Genomic DNA, 21,303 nt, shown 5'->3' with positions numbered 1-21,303 from the left:
GGACAGTGGGATGGGGGACAGCAGGGCAGGGGACAGTGGGATGGGGGACAGCGGGGCGGGGGACAGTGGGGCAGGGGGACAGCGGGGCAGGGGGACAGCGGGACCCACAGCACCCTCACCTCGGTTATGCCGGTCCCCGACACGGTGCTTTCCGAAGGCCACAGGCTTCCCTCCTGCATGGGAAAGGAGAAGAGAGGGCAGGGTGAGTCTGATGCCAGGGCAGTCAAGCTCCTTCTGCAGACAGCTCGTGTCAGGTGTCACCTAGAGAAGACACTGCCACCAACGTGTTCCTGACCCGCCTGCACCAACTCCAACCAGCATCTCCAACCATGATCAAGTGTGCTGGGCATCATGTGGATACATGCTCAAGTGTTACCACATCACCACTGAAAACATCCCTTCCGATCAAAACTTCCCTCCCCTTGCACCTCCATCTCCATTTAATGGATCGTTTGCAGAATGAATGATGAGAATGGCACCAGCAAAGAACCCTCTCCCGTTTGCAGACTTCCCCCACCCCCACACCCCCAGCATGGTTCTTTCCCTGGTTCAAACATGCCAGAGGAGTATTTTTCAATTTGTGATCCATGAGCCGTGGGTAATTCACAAGACATCAAAAAATGCTCCATGAAATAATGACAAGATTAAAAAAAAAACCCGACAAAAACAACAAAAACCAAACCAAAAAAAACCCCTCACACCCACATTCTGATGCTCACAACCACGGACATCATGGGAAAATAAAGATAATAAGTGAATAACCAAATGTTAAGCCTAATTTTGATTTGGCTAAAAAAAAACAAAAGAAAAAACTCTGTAGCAACAGGATGGTTTCAGAGTATTTTTTCCCCAAAGAGTAAGTAGTCCTTGGCTTAAATAGACTGAGGGACTGAAGTGTAGAAGCTTCCTTACACTGCAAGCATCACCCTGATCCTGAGATCCGAACCTCTGTGCCAACAACCCCAGGCAAGGTGAAGCCACGATTTCCCCCAAACCCTGACACTAGTTTACAATTCATGATCAAAACAAACAAACAAAGGTTCTTCCCATCTGCTGGTGATACTCTGAGCATGCACAGTTCACCCCAGACATTTTTGCCTTAGGAACTGCAATATTTAAATATTGCTAATATTCACATATAGCAACATCCCTCTGGCAGGCAGAGCTGGAGGAAAACAGCCAGAAGGCTTGTAATTATAACTTGGAACTTCCCAGCTCCTTGCAGGTGAATCTCCAGTTCTGGCACTAGTAAGCCAGGCGCAGGCAGGAGTATTTAGCACCAGTGAAAAAAAATGCCAAGGGAAAAAGAAACCCCCTTTTTCCCTTTAAGTGTTGCACTCAGAAGCTGGTCTGAGCAAACCACACGCCTTCCTGCTACGAGAACACCTATTTCTCTACCTGCCCCAAACACAGCACTAGCACCATGTTAAAATCTCCAGAGAAACCACCTATTATATCGTATTTTTTCATTTTCCCCAAAGTTGGAACATATTTTCTCCTGCGGCATTGCACGTGGTATCAGGTATGGAGAGAACCCATCAGGTTCTGGGTTTTAAAGCTCAGCTCTGCACACAAACCTGAAGGCAATGCTGGTGCCAGTACAAGGAAAACAGCGATTTAAATGGAAATGAGACTGCCCAGAGCCTTCCCCCTTCTCCATGTTTTTTTCAGGAGCATCTCCTTGGAGCAGAGGTGAAGTGCCACAATGCCAGCACCTTCCCCGGCCGCAGCTGAGGAATGTGCTGGCTGAGCTGCAGCCCCATGGCCCTTCCCGAGCAAGACAGCCCTGTTTCATTCCAGACCTCGAGACTCCAACATGCAACTGTTTACACAGGCATCGACTGTTTAGTCTGGTCCATTTTACATGGATTTCTTGCCTGCAGGGAGAGTCTGCAATCAAATTCCCCCAGCAGCCAAAAGATCCAAGAGGAACTGCATCTGCCACAGGACAAATCCTCCCTCTGACTCTGTGCTCAGGCACTGACACCAAAGGGCCCAGGGAGGATTTCCAGTGCCACCACAGGCGCTGCCAGCCCATCCCCTCATCCCAAAGGACGCCAAAGCAGTGGGCAGGAGCGGGAAGCACTCCGAAAATTGTGTTTACTTTGCCGTGCCCCCGTGGCAGACTTCCTGAGCAGCAAGTACCCCGCTGCCTTCTGCTAGATGTTTTATATTTAACTTGGCAGTGGGCAGTGCCATGGCAATATCCCATCTGCTCCCCCCTTTCCCGGGAGTGATGTCAGCCAGCTCCCACGAGGGTGGCTGCAGGCTGGTGCTTCCCAGCCCTGGCAGGCTCAGCTGGGACATCCCGTGGTGGCAGGTGATGGGGAGGGCTGCTCCACCCAAAACATCCCTACCCCTAGGTGCCCACTCACCCAGAGCCTGCACCAAGATCCTGCCCATGTGTTTGGAATCAAAGCTCTGGCTCACACACCATTCATCTGTTTGTACAGATGAGCTCCAGGAATGATGCCCTGGGCAACATGTGGATGCAAGAATAGCAAACCTACAGAAACAGCACTAAAATGGGATGTGCAGAGAGAGGAGCAGCAGAGAGGAGACCCATTTTCTGCAGGAGCTGGATCTCTGCAGCCACTATTAACCACCTCTCCCAGGACTCCAGGGCCTGGCCATGCTCCTGTGCCCACAGCTGACCGACCACAGGCACCCAGTGCTCCCCAACGCCAACCCCCACCTCACACACTACCACAAAGCCCATCTGGAGAACAGCTCAGCTCTCCTGAAAACTCCACAGCAAGATTAAAACTGCTGGAAATCAGTAGTCAGAGGAGGGCAAAGCCTCTGGGACAGAATACATCCCTGCTTTTAGCCTTCACTTTGGCCCTGGGATGGCTCCACAGCCCCACTGAGCCAAGCAAAACTGCAGGAGCAACATCACTGCAAACCCTCGGCCTCTCCTCACTCACCTCTGATTTTCAGCATATTTAGGACTTGAATTCATCTAAACAATGAACAGTCTAGAAAGCCACGGGTCTCTGAAAGGAAAGCTGAGATTCTGTTGTCTGGTGAGCAACACAGCTGTAAAAGCCTCCGCAAGTATTGCAGGACTTGCTGCAGAACCTAAAATTACTTTTAAATTTCTTTTTAGAGATGAATCTTCAACTTTTTGAGAACTACTTGTTTTAGTGATGTCAGAGAATTTTCTCTGTAAAGCTGCATGGTACAGATTAAGTCTCTGAGCCTTCAGGAAGACTCATATTTTCTATTTTGGAGGACAAAGGTGCGCTTGGAAATTGCACTTACACTACTTTTTCTTGGAGGAGTGGGATACCACTGTTCCAAAGGTGCAGGGACAGTGCCATTCTTATGGCAAAGAGAGTTGTCAGTAGCATTTCTTAAATATTCTTAGTTCTGGAAAATCAAAAGTACTTGTCATGAGGAGACAAGAGTTTAAGTACAGCGAGAACGGTGGTGGAGAAACGCATGAAGTAATACAAAAACTGCTTGCCAGCAAGAGCCGCATTAAAAAACCCTTTAGGGAAATTAATTTCTCCTTCAGCTGTAATTTTTGAGCTGCAGCAACAAAAAAGGACAACTCCAGCAGACCCAGCAGCATCCTGACCACGGGATGAACTGCTTTAATATTTCAGCAGATGAAAAGCGTGAATGCAGCTCCAGTGCCCATCTGCGGTCACGACACCAAAATGAAGTTTGGGATTTAAAAAGCCCAACACCAGTTCAGTGCAAGTTTAACGGATTGCATAAACCAGTATCCAGCCCAGTGTGGCCTCTGCCTGCCAGGCTCCAGCTCTCCTTCAGTCTGGAGCTGTTTTCCACCGACAGACACGCTGTGCTGAGCCTGAAAGGTGCTGCCTTTAAGATCTTTATTATGCTGGATCCCACTGTAATGAGCTTCCCGCTCATTAGCACATGAGGGCCTTCTCTGTCCCATCAGGAAGGTGCTGGGACCACAGGGAATCTCTGCTGCCACTCCATCAGTGCTGCATACACCACATGGACAGGGCAGAGAGATGGGGAACAACCATAAAGATGGGAAATAATAAAAAACCAACCAAAATTATATATTCCTATTTCTCTCCTTAGCTCCAAAAAAGGTTTTGAAGACTCCACATCCTCACTGGGGTCGAGCAGAGGCACAGAGGTCAAACTCTGCTGAAAAGCCATTTAATCACTGATGTGTCTCAAGGCTGAATAAGTAACAGAGCTGAACCAAAAAATGGGTAGAAATTCTGGCCTGGTAAAATTTAAAATAGAAAAAAATAATAAAGGGGAAAAAGGAATTGTTTTTTAAAGAGTAAATTTTTCATTCAACCTGAAATTTTTGGTCAATCTCCATGTGATTTTCTCTTCTCTTTCCATGTTAGCCTTCTTAACTCTCTTTAAAGAAAATAAATAGCAGGCCACTTAAGAAAACAGAAATTACTGTATTAAAATTAAGAGGGCTTGATCTGAACTCTGCTTTGAAAATGTAAAATGACACGATTTGGCATTGTGCAAGTAAAACATTCTGGACATGATAATACAGTAAAAGAATCTGAAAATGGGAAAACAATGTTTCTGCTATTTTTAATAACTCATGTGCTCGGATGCCCACACTCTGCTGCTGCTGGAAGTGGGCGCACGGGATCGTAAGAGGAATGTAAGATTTCCGGGTGGAGCTGGGATATGTGTGGGGAGCTGGGCTCTGATCCCCAAAGCAGGGAGGTGCCTGAGCTATCTCCACCCTCACACCAGCTGGTTTAACGTGGGATCAGGCACCCCGTGGGATCAGGCATTCCCAGCACTCTGATGCCACTGCAGCGTTGACAGACGACCCCGAGCCGGGATCATGCCGTGCCCTCTGGGGAGGTGCCCCACAGCCCACGGAACGAGGAGGGGGTTAATTGGGTTGGGTTTGCACAGCTCTCCTTCCCACGGGGCATCCCCCCCACAAAGCGGCCGAGGAGGGAGCTCTGTCTGCTGCGTGTGGCGTGTGACAACAACAGCAGCTACGAGGGACAGCCCTGGGCAGCCTTCAGCTGCACTGAAGCCTGGCTTAGTGAAAGATCTTAAATATCTCTCTCAAAAAAAAATAAAAATAGAGGAAAGAAAATGGAAAAATAGAAGAAAAAACCCCCAAGCAATCCCCATATTTGATCTTTTTCCTGCAGCGAGTACGGATCTGATTCAGGGAGCTTGGCCCCACACAGAGCACCCCACAGCACCAGCGGTGTGTCCAGCCTGCCCTGGCAGCCTGCAGAGGAGGGGGCATGGAGCAGTGACCTTGAGGGAGCCCTACTTAAAGGGCTCTAAGACCCTTCAGGGTGAATGCTAACAAAGAGAAGTATCAGTACAAGACATCCCTGCACTGAAGACGGAGCCACAGAGGCAGCAGCGAACAGCACATGCTCACCTTCCAAGAAAATGTGATGCCTGTTCTCTATACATCCTTCTGAGTTTCTCTGAGCCACTACACTTAAGGAAACTGCATGAACCAACATCTGCCTCGAGGCTGGAGAGGCTTCCCCTCAAATCCCTGTCAGAGGGACAATTCACACGTTTCTCCTCGGGCTTTTATGAAGCCAGGAGCCTGGGTTACAGACAGCCTCTCACACATCCCCTTGGAGAGCTCTCTGCTTGTCTGGCTGACAAGTGTTTTCTGCCCCTTGCACCACAGTAATGGCAGCAGCACTGGTGAAAACTGGAGCGAGTCAGTCAGGATTTCCTGCTCCCTGCAAGGCAGGCAGGAAGTTTTCATACAGTCACTTGAGACTCTCTAACTGGAGCCAAAGGACTTGATAGTTTGGGTCTGCTAAACCAAGGCATATGAACCCCAACCAGATGAGGGTGATGGTTTCAGGAGCAGGACATGCCAAGAACAGCCTCGTGCAGTCACTTTACTGATGTAAAATCAGATTTGGAAAGCTCAGGGCAAAGGCAGAGGCTATGGCTGTCCATAGATTAGCACACACAGCACCCTAAAGAGTCAGAGGCACCCCTAAAACGCCCTCCCACCCCCAGTAACAGAGACAGACGATGCCAAGGCCAAAGATAACCTGGCATGTGTGGCTGGAAGAGCAGGGTGTGACTTACTGAGGAGAGGTTCTCGTCTCGCCGCCTGCCCTGGCTGTGCCGGCTGATGAAGGATCGTGCAGAGAGTTTGTAGTGGTTCAGCAGACACGTGATCACCACCACCATAACCATCATCACCACCACGATTATGATTATCTGTACAAACTCCAGCTCCGCTGCAAGAGAGACAGACAGACAGACTTTGAGCCATCAGGAACAGCAGCAGATAACTCAGCACAAGAACAATAAAGTGGCTGAGACACCACTGACAACACTGCACCCTTCCCATTACAGCTCTCACACGTGGGCTCTGTGTGCCCTGAGCCCACAAAAGCCTCACTCATTCAGTTTTTCAGTGTCACAGAAGAGTGTCCAGGAGGGATCTTTAAAAAGACAATCTATACTGCAGAGTGTTTCCAGGCTACAGCACAGACTGGACTTCCCAAAGCCCTCCTCAGTGCTGGGCACAAAACCAGGAGCATCCCAGTACCTCTCTCGGGGCTGTGGAGCCACGAACCAACACAAGCCATCCTAATGAAACAGTTCAGCTAAATGCAAGCTAAATTTCTGCAATTCTCTTCCCATCACCACCACTGCTTCCTCCATGGAGGACAGGAGTGATTCCTCCCCGGCACATCCCTGCACAAGGACACGTCCCCTCTGTGCCAGGGGTCAGGCAGTGGGGGCCCAGGGGACAGCACAGCACTGGAGGCAGTGGCAGCCCCCCCCGTCTCCGAGCTGCCCACCCGCCACAGAAGCGGGCGGGGAGACCTCCTGCTTTTGGGTGAGACGCCAGATGGGTGCGATGCGTCTGCCACGGGGCCACATCCCAGAGCTCCAGACAGCCCTCAGCTCGCAGCTCGGCCAGCTGACAGCGGCAGCTTGAGTGGCTTGAACTGGCAGAAAGGAAAACTGCCAAAACCCCTCCAAACAAACAAGAACAAGCAAACAACAGACTATCCCGTTAACTCTGCAGACACTTGGCACGAGGCAGCGAGAAGCCACTCCTAAAATTTCCTAAGGAAATAATTCCTCACACCTCTCTGAGGCTTAGGAAAATTGAGTACTGGAGGCAAACATAGTGCTGGGTTATTATTTCCATGAATTTGGTGCCCAGGGAGTACATGCCATTCCCAAACTGCTCAGTCACTCCCCCCAGCCCCCCTTCATGCCAGCAGTGCCCAGGACTGGGCAGCAGCAACTCCAGTGCCCAGTAAAAAGGAGGGAAGGAGGGGCCAGACAGGAAAATTCAATCATTCTGGGGATTTACACTTTGTTTGCTTCTCAGCAGCGACAGCTATAAAATCCAGTTTGGGAAAGCCATGCCTGAAGCTATCATGGATGCTGCCATCTGTATTTAATCTATACAGACACACACATGTATATCTGCAGATACACAGCAAGGCCCACCAGAACTCAAAGGGCACCACTCATACCAGCTGGGGTGGCTTCTGCTGAGTCAGGAATTTTTTTTTTTTTTAATGGAAAGTTTTCTCCTGACAGGTGGCATTTGAGTGCCAGTAAAAGCAAATAAATGTCAAGAAAACAGTCCAGGTGGTGAGTGCTGCCAGTTACCTTGGAGCTCTTTCTGCTAAACAGCAGCTATTTCTGCCACTGCCCGAAATGCTCCATCAGCTCTGCCCACTGCCTGCAGAAAGCAGAATTATGCCTTGAAAGCAGGAGCCTTATCTGGCTCTTGGAGTTGGATGGATGAGGGACTAGGAGCCCGTATCCTTCCACCTAAAACACAGCTGCCCCTACTCTGGACAGTTGCACATGGGGTGGGGAGAGAGGGATTAAAAGCCAAACATTGTACAGGAGTTTTGCCTTAAAAATGGTTTTCAGCTAGAATAAAAGACAAGCTCTGGGTCTTTCACAGCAGCCCCAACAAGTTGCCCAGTGCCACTGTGAGGGGAAGAGCATGGAAGAAAACCACATTCCCAACAATTTGATCCAGCCCCAAAGCAGTACAGCTCATCTGTGGGACCCAAAAGCTGCCCCCGGTGCCCTGTGCTGGAGGAACTGGCTGGAACAGGAGCTCGCTGCTTCTGAGCAGAACCCAGACTGACCACAGGCACAAACACACCAAAACCTAAAGGGTTGCAAAAGGGGACGACGCAAAACTATTTAAAAAAAGACACAGCGACTGTTCCCATGTCACCCCCGCTGTGTAGGGGTGTCCCTACACACCCCGGAGACATTCCTGGAGCCAGCTGTAACTGAGCACTGACAGCATCTCCCTGACATCCAGCACCCAACCACCAGCAGGGCTCCCCACAGTTCCCCTGGGTGCTCCCCTGGTCACCCATGAAGAGCCAGATCCTAGAGCCCCTGTGCCTGCCCTCCCTGTGGGCAGCAGAGCAGCCACCCACCCTGGGTGCAGAGCCCATCTTCTGCACAAACCATTATGGAAAAGAAAAATCCAAACAAAAAACCCCCAAATGTTTTTAAGAGGATGAGTCACTTCAGCCTCAAAATGCAGCATGTGCTTTGGCCATGGCAAGAAAACACAAGAAAAAATATAAATTAAGCCAGTGATGGAAAACTTCCTTTTCTGTTAAAAGGGGCTGTATTTCTGAAGAAAAACAAGGCCAAAGTAGTAGTAAAGAAAAGTTCCTTTCCTAGGACAAGAGATCCCTTAAATGAACTAAACCTTGCTAAATTGGTCCTGGTACTTCAGTGACACAGGTGAGGTTTTGGCCATGGGGAAGTACTGCCATAACTCCTTCCCAGGAAGGAACACACAAGATGTGTCACTTACAAATTATCTAAACCAGGCTTCCTGCACACACAGGCACAGAACCAGCAGAGCCTGAAGCAGAAGAAAGGGTGGGAATTCCACCAGCATCTGGGACAACACACCAGTGTCTCATCCATCCCTCAGTGCTCTGGGACTGCTGTAATTGGGGATTACACAACACTCGCCAAGAGGTGCAACAGGAAGGCACAGGATGATTACCAGAACAAAGGGGATGCTGCTTTCCAGCAGGGATGCTCCTCCTGCCCCATCTCTACCCCAAGCCCAGGCTCTGAGGAGCAGCCCAGCCTTACCATGCCCAGAAGCAAACCCATCCTGTATGCAGAGATGAGCAAGAACACTCAGGTTGCCCAATCTGGCCTTTGGAAAAAATAAAATAAAAGTCAAACCAAACATAAAAAAAACCCCCACACACTGAATTTGTGCTTTTCATGTTTCAAGAGACTCATACCCACTCGAGGCACTAAAGTTTCTGCCAGCTCTCTCTCTGTTTTAACTTGTCTTCACGGGCTTTTCTGCAGAAGTGAAAACAAACCCAACACACTGGAAAGCTGGATATACTCACTAAGATTTTTATCCAAGCAGCTCAGTCAAACTAATGAAGAAAGATCATTAAAAACCCAAAGTTTGAGTTAATATGTTATTATACAAGTGCAATTCAGCTGCTATGCTAATAAAAAGCCTTTGGGGAATGAAAAACAAGCCAAACTGCAAAGCACATAATTTATAATTCTACTGGTATTCTTAAAAACACACACACAACAAAACAAGAAAAAAAATACTCAACACATTTTGTATTTGGCTTCCTAATCATCGTCACTTTTCAATTAGAAGAGACCTCATTCCATTTCTCTCTGTAATTTTCCCCAAGGGAAGTGTTATAAATGCACTAGGCTTTACAAGATGGGCATATTCCGCCTCCAAATGCAAAGCAAGGTCACACTAATTTAATTTTGCATAATTTTTATTCCAGAATACGTTTCAAACTAACAGGTTCAGACATCACATTTAAGTGACACAACCTGCTTTTCCGTATTTTCTGTCTAGACGCGGCAGCTCCGGGAGCCGGGCACCGTGCGTGCAACTGTTTTGCAACTAAGCATTTTTTCCCCAGATTCTCACCACCCTAAAACGGGGTATTCGTGACCAAGGAGAATGACTTGTCGCGTCCCATTCATCACGTTCGCTGCTCGCTCGCCACTTCACACCACGCGTGGCCTTGAACAAGGGCTTCGCGATGGATTATCTGAATGTATTAATGAGTGATGGGGACTCCCCTGCTTCCAAAGGCCGTGGTCTCCACTCTCCTGGATTTAGAAGAAGCTCATGCCCTTGGTGCCCATCCTGCTGTCCAGTCATCAACACCGTAAAGCTCTAAAGTGTCTGAAATGTATGGATTTATGTGTGCCGGCTGCACTCCTCCCACTGCAGACCACGCTCATGGCTCCACAGAAGTTGCTGCAGGAAGGTGCATCTAGGAGCTTCCTCGAGTCCTTATAAACAAAATACTGGCACCCACAGGTTTAAATTAATTAATATATTTACAAGGAGGGAGAGTGACTTGAGTCAATGGTGATGCTGGGAGCACCCTCACGGCCGTAGGGGAGGTGAGGCTTGGTTACACTTTAAATGCATTGCCTTGCCTTTTACAGCTACACTTCAGTTCATAAAATGCTTCCTATAAACTTTATTAATGCTCTTCCTTCCACACAGAGTATCTCTGCAGAAGACAAATTCTCCAAACCACCACAAGTATAAAGGAGAAAAAAAAACCCCCAAAACCTGTATTTTGCTGCAATAATTTCAGACACTCCAGCTATCATTTACAGGCGGACAGAACAGCTTTCAGGCAGGGTCTTGGCCAAGATAACCCTTGCTTTCAGCCAGGTATAACACACATCTGCAGGTCAAACTAGTCATCCCCAAGCTTCAATTACAATTTCTATGCGTACTGGAATTGTGTATTGTGTGAGAAGTGATGAGAAGAAGTGAAATTGCTCAGGAGATAACAGCTAAACTGAAGAAATGTAGCTGCACTAGCCACAATTCCTAAGAAAAAAAGTTAAAAAAACCTCACAGTCGTACACACTCACACACAGTTACACATTCTTAACACACTCACACACTCTCTTACACACTCTTACTCTCTTTTAAGAGTGTTCTCCCTCTCAGAGGCTGTGGACAGCAAAGAAGAGATGAAAGAACAAAGAACTTCAGACAGCAGATTACTCATCCTCTGCTGCTCGTCTGCTAGGTCATCTTAGAAACAATCAGAGAAGGCGAAGTCATTACTGCACTATTTTTGTATTAGCATCTGCTACATTTATCTTCTAATGCCTCCATAAAACCAGATCCAAAGGGCCCATCAGATTGCCCACAACTGTATTTGTTTACAAGACAGCACAGTAAGTACTGCAGATAGATACAGAATACTATCTCAATATTGATAGTGCCACTGCTGGCACTGACTGGCAGCACCTTGAAGCTGCAGCAGCACCAAGGCATTGCAGGGACCAGGATCAGGCCTGTGACAACAGGCAGGACAGCTGGGAAGAGCTCATACTGGGCTGCTTCATGCATCATCAGTGCAGCTAACAGCTAAACTGCATTTCTGGATTCAGCACAGACAATTCTGATGCAGCGAGCACAAAAGACGCCGTGTGAGCCAGTGACGGCAGGCTGAGATGGGGCAGGAGGGCAAGGAGCAAGTGAGACTTAGAAAAGGAGCCAGCTGAGAAAAAACATTGCTGGAAAACAGGGAATAGGGCCCCAAGAAGTCCTGTCCGTAGCGCCAAGCCTTGGGCCATAAATGCGTTTAATATAGTTCTTTTTCTTCATCTGTCACCCCAGGTAATCAAGCATCACATCCTCTGAGTCATTGGCAAATGATGGCCTCACCTCCCCACCCCCATTTTTGTTCGTTTTAAAGGAAACAGCCCCATTTCATGCTTAATAGTCACAGAAATATCAAACTGGTTGTGCCTCAGAAAATTTTTTAGCGCTCAAAAAACACAGCAACTGTCCTGGCCACACCACTGGGCCTGTTTTCAGAAGGTGACCTTCCCGAGCTCGCACGGCTCGGTGGCAGCTGTGGGGAGTGGGACATGCATCCAAGGGCCAGAAAGGCAGGATCAGCATGGCAGAACTCAGCTTTTACAGGGAAATGGCAAATGTGAGAGCTGGGGTCAGCAGCTCTGTCAGCCAGGACACTTCCCGGCTCCGAGCAGAGACCTGTCAACCGGAGACTTGTTTAGAGAAACTCCTGAAGACATGAAACAGCTCCCTCAGAGCAATGAGAACTAACAAGGTTCTTTGGGACATGCAGACTCTCTGAAATCTTGCATATGCCAACTCCTTCTCTCTTTTCTGTGCCTATTTCTATCACCCTCCCCTTTTCCAGGATTTTTAGACAAGGTATTTCACACACAGTAAGGCTGATCCCAGCCTACCGAGATGACTGGAAGGAGTACATGGCTTTTGAAGTTACTCCCAAGGGTGAGAACAGCTAAACTGGATTAAAAGAATAAAGTCATTTTGATTTTGCACTTAAAAGACAGGTAAATGTGCTTGCTCACTAGAAAATGTTGAGCAGGGCTCATGGCCCCCACCAAGCTGAGAACATCCAGAGCATCTCCTGCTTCCCGAGAGGAAGCACAATGGCATCAGGCCTGGATGATGTCTGGGCAGGGGTGAGTGAGGCCAGAACATCACCCACCCCTTTGAACATGAGCATCCAGAGAGAGGGACACAGGAAAAAGAGTTTACCATCTGCAATCATAAATAGCCTGAACCAGAAAAAAAAAACAAACTACCAAATAATGAGTGAAAAAACACAGCACACAACATCCGGATCAAACCCCACCAGCTGACCCTGAAAGACCAAACAGGTTTTGTTTGTCAGGGGTATTTCTAACAGCCAGTAAAAATAAACACATTAATAAATAAGTATTTTCGTATACCCTGGAAACACTCCTCATCAATATGTGGCTTGCTACTGTAGAGGTTTTTTTTCTTTCCACCCAGCAGAAACTCATGACAAAGGAAAGCACATCTCATTTATGAACTTAGCTATAAATACTTTTGCTAACTGCCATTTAGGAATTTCATTTCCTGCTTGAGCAAGTCCTGTTGAAAGAGGCAATTACCAAATTTGTTTCTAGTTATAGAAATAGATGTTTGTCGCTGCCCACATCTGTTTCCACAGACAAATTGCCAGACACGGATGCTCCAAGGAGAGCAAGTGCTCCATGCAGGGAGGGCTTTGCCCCCTCTCCAAACAGCAATGACAGGGACTGGGTTTCTGATTCCAGCTTCCTCTGAGCCCTGTCTCCCACTGCAATGGAGCTGCCTCGCACTGACGGGGCACCTGCAGCCTCCATCAGCTGCATCCACCTGCATCGCGTCACCCAGCAGTGCCGGAGCTGCTCCCTCCTCCTGCTGCCACGGAGACACCAAGGAATATGGGGAATATGGGATTCATTTGTCACCCAGCCCAGCACAACAAGGCGCCTTGAATTGTGAAGGTCACGAGGAGCCAGCAGGCTGCGCTTGCTGTGCACACAGAAAGGCAGGCGGCAGCGGAGCAGGGAGATGGCACAGGCTGTCCTGCTCTGTGTGGGACACCCCAGCGCACAACAGCCGGCGGGGACAGCACGTGGGTGTGGAGATGGGGGTTTGTGGATGTCATCGGCATCAACCACAGCCTCTTCCAGCTAAACAAACGCTGTATACGCTGGGTTTCACCAGGTGTCTCTCCACCCTGGCTGTCCCCTAGGAAGTTTCCATTTCCACTTATTCTTGGGGAAACCATCCGTGGGTCAATCCCCAGTGCACTCAGCTATGGCCCTGTCAGAGTCCAAGGCAGCTCCAGGTGCCCCAGTGCCAGCACCCAACCCCTGCCACGGTGCCCAGCGAGTCCTGTGGGACCAGTGCTCAAGAAGGGGCACCTTGAGTGAGACACAGACAGCAGCAGTGCCTGTGCCTCCCTGACACAAGCATGACACCCATCAACTCACACCCAGCACCCGGCTAGGGACAAAACTGAGGTGCAGAAAAGTCACAAAACACCCTGAACCGTGGCTGGGGAACCTGTGCTCCTTCAGCATTTCTCCTCTGTACCAGCATGGCTCCCTCACACCACCTCACTTATCAACCAGCACAGCCCCATGGAGCCCCGTGACATTTGGGAGCGGTGCTGGAGACCTTGCCGTGCCCCTGTCCTGATGCTGCAGCTCCCCTGGGGGCTCCAGGACATGCAGCCCTGGGCAGCAGTGCCACAGGGGCTGCCCTGGCTCGCAGACGGGTGTCGAAACCCAGATTGAGCAAGTTGGCCAAAGCCACACAGGTCATGACAGGGCTGGAACTGCGACCGGATTTCCTCAGCACTGTCCAGGGCCAAAAAACGGGAAACTCTCCCTGCTCTGCCTCTTCCCAAGCGCCGTTACCATCAGTGCCACTCTGTAGCTCCCGCGCACCAGAGGAGCAACCTTTCACAAGGCAAGTTACTCCCAGAGAACAAGGACACTCTTAAGTTACAGGCAAAATTATGCATTGCAGAGAGAAAATATGCAAAATGCATGCAAATGCCCAGACAGGCACACTGTGTCTGGTCACTGCAGGATTTGAGTTCTTGAACTGGTCGCTACCACCAGATGGAAGCGAATGCATGTGCACACTCTCACAGAGATGTGGAAAAAAATTATATTTATATATATATACACACACACCAGAGTGAATGGGGGAGGTGAGTACAACCGCCCCAAATCTGACAAAATTAAAGGTAATAAATTTACTTCCACCTCAGCTGCAGCAACAGCCTGAGAAAGGTTTTAACTCCCACAGCAGATCTGCTGGGAAGTCTGTTTTGTTGGGGGGTTCTGTATGTGCAGGTTTTAGGGCACACACAAAGAGAAGGCCAGCCACAGATGGGGTTTGGGGCCAAGAACCGGGCTGGGGTCACCTGCCCTTCCTGAACATCCTAGTCCTGGGCTTCCCTGAGCATCCCCATCCTGGGCCTCCCCGCCCTCCCTGAGCAACCCAGTCCCCATCCCGGGGTGCTCTGCCCCCCTCCCCCGAGCATCCCCATCCCGGCCCAGCTGCGTCCCTCCTGCCGCCCCATTGTCCCGCTCCTCCGTCCCATCCCCAGACACACGGGGCGGGGGGGGCTGCACGGAGCCGACCCTCGGGTCAGCCCCCACAATGGGCCCGGGGGCAGGCGGCAGAGCCCCGGCCGGCCCATCCCGGCCGCTGTCGGGCCGGCACTGCCCCGCCACCTGCCCGCCGGGATGCGGGATGCGGGCGGCAGCTGCCCCGCACCGGGCGGGAGGGGGCACAGCACCGACGGGAGGATTATCCATGGACACAGCCTGTCCCCTTTTCACTGCATTTAACAATAAAGCAGTAGCTATAGCAACGGGGTTAATTAATGCATCGATTTGCATAACTAAAACTCCGCACCCATTCAAAGCGCGCCGATGTGCTCGCTCGTACGGGCACCCGCACCCACCGCGGGGACAGCGCTGCGGGGACACCCCCGGTGCAGCGACCCCCGAGAGCCATCCCCTCCTCACACCTCCATCCCCACTAAGCGTTTGCACGCCAGCACGTGGAAAAGAGCAGGAAAACGGCGGCTGAAGTGTCCTTCAAAAAATAAAACTACGGGGAAAAGTGATTTTCGGGGATGGAGGGAGTAAAGCGCATTCCAAGGCAGAGGGGGTAAGGAGATAGGGAATGTAAAGGTTTCAGACTATCGTATAACCAGAGGGGGAAATGTCTTCTCACCACAAACATGCATCTGCATGATGTCTAGACAGTCATAAAAAGGGCAATTAAAGTACTGCAGGCTGCAGTAAGCCAATGTCTCCTCTCCCAGTCTAAACAGTCGAAACATACTGCACGAACTTCGAAAAAAAAAAAAATATAGGATAGAGAGAGAAAAAGACAAGTTTGTAAGGAAAAATGTTTTGAAATTCAGTTTTAAATAAGCCAGTAAATTAATTCAACCTTGTCACATCTCTGCCTTATAACATATCAAATATTCCGCCTGCGTCCTGTCTAGACTGTGATAACAAAGGGCATTTAAAGCCCTGCAAGATGCGCTGACAGAGTAGCCATTTAAAGATGCAGTATTGCTTTCTCCATCTAAAACGATTTGTCAGATGGAGTTAAAATGAAAATGATAAGTAATCACTCTGGTTCACAACCATTTCAAAAGAAAAAAAAACCACAAAACCCCCACAGCTCGTAGATATAAATCCCACTAAAATCATTCCAATGTATCATTCCACTGGGATTTGTCTGGCCTCTTTTTTTTTATGGCATTTGCTTTTTTTTAAATTTATTTTTATTATTCCGAGAGTCAGTCGCTTTCTGCAGCACATGCATTTCTAAATAGGAGTGTATTAAGTTTGAAAAAGCCAGCTCCAAGTTTTAACTGATTTATTGGCAAAAAATGATGACTTGCAGAGAGACACTATTATAACCCCACGGGTTAACACTGAAAAGGAATTTTTTGTTTTTATTTACTTAGAAACAAAAGAATAAACTGTATCACATGAGAAAAACTGGCCAGTCCCCATCACTGACACAGCTGAGCCTGGTCAGTCCCAGTCCTCAGGAATGTAAAAGAGAAAAGAAAGTTAAAGCAAACCATGTGGGTGAGCAGAGTGTTGGTTTTTTTACTGAGAAAGGATGGTTTTCTGGGGAAAGCAAAACAAGATATAATCCTGCCTAACACAAGAAACATTCTCCTCCCTCTCTGAGCTTTATCAGCTGTTGAAGAAAACCTCAACATAAAATACACAGCCAAAATCATTGATCTGCTGAACAGGAGGGCAAACGCTGCCCGTGACAGGGCCAGGCCACAGCCTGGGCCACCACTCCCACTCCAGTGCAAGACGGGCTTGAGAAACTGTTTTGTTGTGACATGGAATGACCACATGTCCCTGGCATGACCTGTGCCCAGCCCCGGGTGCAGCCTCACTGCCCAGTCCCTTCTACAGGGCAGGGTCATGGCGGGAGTCACCCCTGGAAGTTCAGAACCAGGTCGAAGTCAGCTCTCCTCTGCTCCTCACCCTATAGCATCCCACCACCACCTCATCTGCACCTCCCCCTGTCTCCCAACCCTTGTTTCTTAATTATTATTTTAATAAGACTGTTTCCAACTTCATTGTTCATTCCGCAATAGCCCAAGGGCTACAACTGTTCATTAGACAGAATTTCTGCTTTAATTGCACTGACACAGATGTGTAGGTTATCTGGAAGAAATTACTAAAATGAGCAGTAAAGAATGAGGCTGGATGCTTTTCTTCCCTTACGGTGAGTTTAATTTAACATTATTTCCCCCCATGCCCTGTACAAGCAGCATCATTCGCTGCACTGCGGGTTTGCAGAGGAATTAACCCCAAACTGTTCCCACTGCACACAGGTGCATGAGGATTCTCACAGGGGCGAGAGGCAGGTTTGGGGGCTCTGTGATTTCCACCACTGCCAGTGGGATGGTCTGTGTCCCCCTCATGTCCCCCATCAGTGGCACAAATCAGTGACATTCCCCTGAGAGCGGAAGCATCTGGGACCACAGATAAAGCTTTGGGGAAGAAGTTGGGCCACCACTGCCCAATGTGCCCATCCCTGCATGTGCCAGGACAGGGGTGGGAAATAGGCTCCCTTGGTCCCCCTTCACCCTCTGAAAAGAAGAAACACCAAAAAATGTCATCACTTCTGCTCAACTGTGCCTGAGCTTCAAACCCACCATGGCTGTGCAGCTGTCAGATCAGCCATGGAGTTCACATGAACTTCCTCTGCAATTCATGTTGGCAAGAGCCAGACACATAATAGCCTTGGATTCAGGGAGAAAGAGCTGCCAGCATTATTTCTATTTAAAACCTCTATTTGAGCTTCATAGACTCATTCTTCACACATGATACACATGCACACACACACGTGAAATGCAGAAGTGAGCCAGATCCAGAAGCATTTCACTTCACCAAGAGCAGTGCCTAACAGCAATTTCAGGTTTTGGCTCTCTGTTACTATTTAATAGATTTTAATTCAATAATAAAAAGCATGAACCTGCCAATTTTTTGTTATGTCTTCTTGCCAGGAAGAAGAAAAAAGTTGTTCCCAACTTCTTTATCGAACCATTCCCATCTCTGCACCTCCTTCCTCCAGACAAGGAGCTGCAGCCCAGAAGCACCTCCTGGCCAGGGCAAGGCTGACAAAGGGTGGGCTGGGGCAGGAGCAACATCACAGGTTCAAGTCCCATCTCTAAATATGTCTAAAAGCCACTAAAAATGTCTCCTTCAGCTAAACTTGTCTTCAAGGAGGAAGGAAAATTTCACAAATGCTTCACGTTAAAAAAGCCTGCATTAAGGGAAAAAACATCCCTTTGTTGCTAGGGGACTTACTTGCTTTGTATCTGCTGAAAACCTTTAAAATGCCACCATGTATTTAAAAAAAAAACCCTGAGACTGAAGCACCTCATGTGCTAAAAATCAAGAGACAGAACACATCAGTTCCATCCTTCATCTGCAAGTACTTTGCTCAGGCCTGACTTCGTTTTGTATCTTGGTCCTCGATGCTTTTTTGGCAGTTTGCTCCAGACTTACTGGCAAGGGCTAAAAGGTTTCTATTTAGCTGGTGTCAGCTGAGCATCTGTGCCGGCAAGAACTGGAGTGGGGGTGATCCCGACTGCCTTTCAAAGGCGCATTTCTTTCTGGGAGCTGCCACAATAATTTTAAGTCTAAGCGTGTTTGGGTAGCGGGGTGACTCCCTCCGGAGGGGTGCCCCGGTGCAGCACTGGATGCGGGGAGGGATTCCTGATCAGCGGAGGGAAAAGGAGCTGGGAACGCTCCCTAACCTGTGACCCCGATAACAAAAGGCAGGGAGAGCGTCTAGACCTCCAGTCTGACGGGGAGTGAAGGGAGCATTGTGCTCCAGCACACTGGGGCTGCTCAGACAAGGCGGGCACAGAGGCGCTGCGGGGCAGGAGCAGCCAGGCAGCCCCAGCTGCAGCCCCAGCATCGCCCCGAAACGCTGCCGGGGGAGGGGGCTCGCACAGCCCACCCTTCCTCCCCAGCACAGCCTTTGCAGGGTAGCTTCCACTTCCCAGCGCAGCTGGAACCCGGGGAGGTGAAGGAGCCCGTCAGATTTCCAGCCCCGGGTTTCCCTTTGCCTCCGTGTATTTTACACATACCATCCTCACACTCCTGAACACCGTGATCCTGCAATTCCAGCTCCGTGCAGACTGCCAACAGGAAAGAGTGAAAAAAAAATATGCTTCCTTCCACAGAACCTTTATTCTCTGCTTTCCCTGTCTGGCTCAGTTAAAAGGAGACAAACCGAGATGTTCACTCTCTGCCAAGCCTAGAGGTCAGCTCAACATTCAGAAAAAGCTGAAGTCCCAGCTTCAACACGTATTTGTTGTGTGATCCTGATCAAACCCCTTGGCTTCTCAGCGTTGAGGTCCCCACATATAAAAATACAAATACCCTAAATAAATGCTGGAGCTAATGGCCGGTTACTGCCAGGGAACCGCACGAAGAGAAAACAAAAGACCTATTAAAAGCCCTCGTTGGTCTCTGCCAGAAAGAAAACACTATTACCCAGTACTTAAAAAGATGCATTAAAGGAGAGAGAGCATCCGGGGGGGTTAAGGACACCCCTGGCAGAGCAATGAGGGGAAGCACTCCCGGCCAGCCGCCCCTAAGTGCCCTCAGGATACGGTTTTGGGGTGACCGCAGGCCCCGGCCATGCCCTGACCATGTCAGCCCAGGCAGCAGGAGCAGCAGCTCCCCAAGCACACCCAGCACACAGTGGGACCGCACGCAAACCTGGGAACCCACAGATCAGAACTTTGGGCAAAACAAAACCCTTTAGTTTCACTATTCCTGAAGGAAAGGTAAATAAATACCTGGAAGATGTGCTCCAGCCCAGCTATACAGCTAAGAAACCACCATGACCCATGGTGGCACTGGTGTGGTGCCACCCTGGGCATCAGAGACACTCACTGGCCCAGTGGCACCGCTCCACACGGGACCTGCAACCCTGGGCACAGCCAGCAGCCACCTCAGGGAACGCCCCCATCCTTCTGCCAGCTCCAGGCTGGACCTCTGAAGTTACAGCCTGAGACCAAGCAAAACCAGACCCAGCAGCTGAGATAGTTTAAACAGCTATTAAATCCCCACCTCCTTGTGATGAGAGGTGAAATTTCAACAGCTGATGGCAAATGCAGTGAATTCAGAGCAAGTGAGGAGTTTTACTGTCCTGATGGCCACGTGATGCCAATCCTTCACCAGCACACCTTACCACATCCATACCTTACACAACAAAAAGGTGAAGGACGAGGACTTTCTTCTCCCCCTGCCTCTGTTGCTTCCTACCCGCTCTCCAAAACATCACCAGTCCTGTGGCAACGCCTTCCTCAGGTGCTCCAGGTCCCTGGGACCACTGAGGCACCAACAGAACCGGGAGCTGTGGCAGGGCCCTGCGTGGTGGCACCGGGGTGAGATGCTACACACCTGCAGCCTCAGCAGGGTCCAGCCAGGACTTCCTCACAGCTTGGCACCTGCCATGGCAGCAGCTCATCTCCTGACAACTGCCTGGGATTTATTTTTGGTGCACATGCACGGGGAGACTGAGAGATCCCACACTGGGATTTTATCAGCAGTGTGCAGCTATGGAAACAAACGCATTTAAGACTAATATAACAAAATGCCCAAACCCACAACAATAAAATAAAGAATGGTGCACACTGGCTTTTTCACAGAGCATCTCAGTGAATGCAGAGCATGACCCAGCTTCTCTCAGAATTCACCCAAACCTCTAAGAAATCATGTGTTTTCACGTACTTACATGTTTAGCCATGTGAATTTTGCTTGGTGAAAACCCTCCACCCTGCCCTCTGATTTTAGAGTTCAAGGAATGCATCTCCTCCTAAACAAGATGAATAGCCATTTGTTGAGGGCATTCCCTCCTCCCCCTCTGTACCCATGTCCAAGCCAGCCTCCGTGAGAAGCAGGAGAGCTGACACAAAACCCAGCAGAAACTGCAGCACCTCTTTTTTTACTCCCCATGGAGGGGACACAGTGTTGCCTGACCATGCTCCAGTGCACAGATCTGGGCAGAGGCTGCAGCTCGGCCGAACTGTTCCCTCTCAGCAGGCAAGAGAGGGATCCACAAGTCATGTACAGGAATCCAAGAGCCTGACATCCACACCGCAGACACCCAGGAGTTACCAGGGAGATGGTGGAATACCTTAAAAACCCAGGAAAAAAAGCCCAGTGAAAGCCAAACCTCCCTTGAGGGAGGTAGTGCCGCTCCCTGCCCAGGTTTGGTGTTTTGACCCACCATGTGCAGGGCTTTAGACCAGGTGGCACAGGGATGGGCACGGCCATCTCCCCCTGGGGTTCTGGCTCTGCAAGCAGCACCAGGGCGCTCCGGGAGGATGCGGGTGGTGGAGGTGGCGATGTCTGGGAATGCCGGCCCAGGCTGGAGCTGCAGACAAGGACCCAGAC

At 49.6% G+C, this 21,303-nt stretch overlaps 1 protein-coding gene across 5 annotated transcripts in view; it reads right to left on the bottom strand.

Moving 5' to 3' along the window:
• The window catches only part of PMEPA1 (prostate transmembrane protein, androgen induced 1), a 44,519-nt gene that overhangs the window by 5,912 nt on the left and 17,304 nt on the right, over positions 1-21,303 (bottom strand). For 4 of the 5 annotated variants that reach the window (XM_032126821.1, XM_032126823.1, XM_032126822.1 and 1 more), the window contains 2 exons: positions 6,055-6,209; positions 120-173 (listed from right to left, as the gene is read on the bottom strand). In XM_032126821.1, the coding sequence (XP_031982712.1) occupies positions 120-173; positions 6,055-6,209 (209 nt within the window). Of the gene's footprint in view, positions 1-119; positions 174-6,054; positions 6,210-11,256; positions 11,260-14,201; positions 14,210-21,303 lie in introns of those variants that run through there. The other variant, XM_032126824.1, reaches the window with a different exon arrangement.

Source organism: Corvus moneduloides, chromosome 17, assembly GCF_009650955.1.
Source record: "Corvus moneduloides isolate bCorMon1 chromosome 17, bCorMon1.pri, whole genome shotgun sequence".
Taxonomy (NCBI): Eukaryota; Metazoa; Chordata; class Aves; order Passeriformes; family Corvidae; genus Corvus; species Corvus moneduloides.
The sequence above is the reverse complement of the archived record's forward strand: the minus strand, read 5'-3'. Positions and strand labels throughout refer to the sequence as shown.